This window comes from Bos mutus, unplaced genomic scaffold (assembly GCF_027580195.1).
Source record: "Bos mutus isolate GX-2022 unplaced genomic scaffold, NWIPB_WYAK_1.1 CTG313, whole genome shotgun sequence".
NCBI lineage: Eukaryota > Metazoa > Chordata > Mammalia > Artiodactyla > Bovidae > Bos > Bos mutus.
This window is the reverse complement of record NW_027219804.1, coordinates 76813-79159: the sequence shown is the minus strand read 5'-3', so window position 1 is coordinate 79159 and position 2347 is coordinate 76813. Positions and strand designations below refer to the sequence as shown.

Here is a 2347-nt window from a genome sequence, read left to right as displayed (position 1 = left end):
TCCCTTTCTTCTCATTTTCTTGCTTACAAATATTATATCAGGTGTCATTTACCTAGGATGCATAACGAATGCTTTCTTGAACTGAAGAGTTTGGAATACCATGCAGTAAAATAGTAAACCAATGAACTAAAGCCTCATTTTCTCTTCTTTGTTTAAAAATTGAAAATGAAACTATGAAGATGAACATGAAAATTTATTGTTCAAATACAGGAATGGTAGGTATTTGTTGACATCTCCCAAAGTAACGTTCAATCTTCCTTAGGCTCCATAATCTGACACGTATTTGATAGGTCAGTTTTAATTAGCATGGTTTCCATATAATGATGATTGTTGATGAGTTGACTTGAAAGAGAGGAAGCAGATGTATAAGTGCTTGTTGGCACTGAGAACCACGAGTTGCCTGTCTCTTGCAGGTTAGGAAAAGGATTGTCATGGCCTGACATATCGCTATGCCTGACTGGAAATTTAGAAGGCTCCATCATCAGTCCAGAATAAGTGCTCTGTAATGGGGATACAATGTGGTTCTGAGAAGTAGATGTAGTTGTAGTAGCAAAGTCCTCAATGGGGCCATTTACTTGAGTGTAGCTGCTATGTGAATGCCAATTAAAAATGCTCAACTTTTTTAAAACAGCAGGTTGATCTACCAAAATCTGTTCTGCTTGTCTAACCGATATTGGTGATGGGTGGTTAGGTAAGTCACATGGAGATAGGGCATTTGTATTAGTGACAATCTGGATGGTATGAGGCTTTTGTATGAAAGGCACACGTAAACTTGTGGAGGCTGAAAATGCGCTCTCTCTACTAATTTCTGGAATAAATTCAGAGTTACGATCATCTTCGTTGACACTTGCTTTAACATGCTTCTTGTTATCTTGCACTAATGAAGATATTTGAGACACATTATTAATCCCAACTCTTCTTTGCACTCTTAATAAAAGTTGAGGATGACCTCTTTTGAAATTTGGATTATAGTAGGTCTGTAACTAAAATCAAAGGATTACATTATTTAGTTTCTTTATAAACCAAGGTAAAACTGACAAGCAAAGCTAAGTTATAAAAATGTATTCCTTTAATGAAACCAACTAAATAGCATCAAATAAAACACCTCCATTAGTAGTTTAACAGGTAACATGTTAGAAAGAATATGATCCTCAATGAAAAATATATTTTATATATACAGTAAATACCACTTTAAGTTGCTTCAGGACTTATATCTGGTTTCACAGTGCTAGGAAAGTTTGTCAAACATCCAATATTTTAACATATCCAGCTGTTCTCAACTTCAAAAAATAAAACTTTTTAACGATTTGTTAGCTCAAGTTTAAATTCGGTTTTAGCTACATATGTAAATGTGCTTTCTAGGTCACATGATTTCATCTTACATATTGCCAATAAGTGAAAATGTTGGAATACCTTACTCAAAAGAGAGATGTTGTTTTCTTCTTCCAGAAAGACAGGTAGTGAAGCAGATCTTTGAAAAGTTTGTCTCTTTTTGCTAAATCCATAAAGGTTAAGCTGTCGAATTAAACTTTTCATACTCTTGGTTTCAAATATTCTGAAAGGTGCCTTTCTTTCCAAGACTTCTTTCTTAAAGAGTTCTTCGTTGATCACTATACATGTGCCTCTCTCATCCCACCAAATAGATTCAAACTGATCACTTTCAACTATATTCCAAAGTTTTTGTGGAAAGGTGAGTGAAAGAAAATTAGTCACCTCATCTGTTTCAGATACAGAATATTTGTAGCATGGCCTTTTTATCACAAGATCCTCAGACAAAGCCTGAAAAGCATATTCTTCAATCATAGATCTCAAAACTGAGTCCCTAGTAAGTGTATAATCATACAAAGATCTAATGGAGGTTTCTGAATCAGTTGATTCATCCTTAGGAGGCCCATCTTGAATTTCTGAAGGTATATGTGCCATCTCAGAGAAATCTTTCTTCAGATCCTTTTCTCATTTGTCTGATTTTACTGACCACTACTTCAAAAATTGCTTGGCTGGCCAACAGAGAGAAACTCTCTAGACCATCACAGAGGTCCTCAAAGTCAAAAGGCTGTGACATCACAAAATCACTTGTCTCCTAGCAATCAAAGGGTAGCTGTGACATCACAAAATCACTGGTCTCCTAGCCATTGAAAGGTGATGTTCAGCTAGGGTTTACTTCAGCATCAACTTAAAAATACAGCCTTCTTACAGAAATAGTAACCAAAACCATGAAGCATGCAAAATCTCATTCCTAAAGAATTTTTACACAGAAAAATCACATCAATAAATCTACTTGGTTTCTGAAATAAAAGTGATTTATCACCCTTCTATACACACATTTTTCATATTCAGTACTGTTACC

General features: G+C 35.1%; 1 protein-coding gene across 1 annotated transcript; it reads right to left on the bottom strand.

Annotated features, from left to right (window-relative positions):
- Window positions 1-248: 248 nt before the first annotated feature.
- On the bottom strand, window positions 249-1923 carry LOC138986958 (heat shock transcription factor, Y-linked-like). Its single transcript, XM_070366941.1, has 2 exons — window positions 1414-1923; window positions 249-983 (listed from the first exon to the last, which is right to left on the bottom strand). The coding sequence occupies exons 1-2, from the start codon at window positions 1921-1923 to the stop codon at window positions 249-251; spliced, it is 1245 nt and encodes a 414-aa protein (XP_070223042.1).
- Between the last annotated feature and the right edge of the window lie 424 nt (window positions 1924-2347).

Coding starts and splice junctions, on each gene's coding strand:
- LOC138986958 (XM_070366941.1), bottom strand. CDS start 1,923: ATGGCACATATACCTTCAGAAATTCAAGATGGGCCTCCTAAGGATGAA. Junction 984..1,413: donor ACATCTCTCTTTTGAGTAAG/GTATTCCAACAT, acceptor CTTTGATTTTAG/TTACAGACCTACTATAATCC.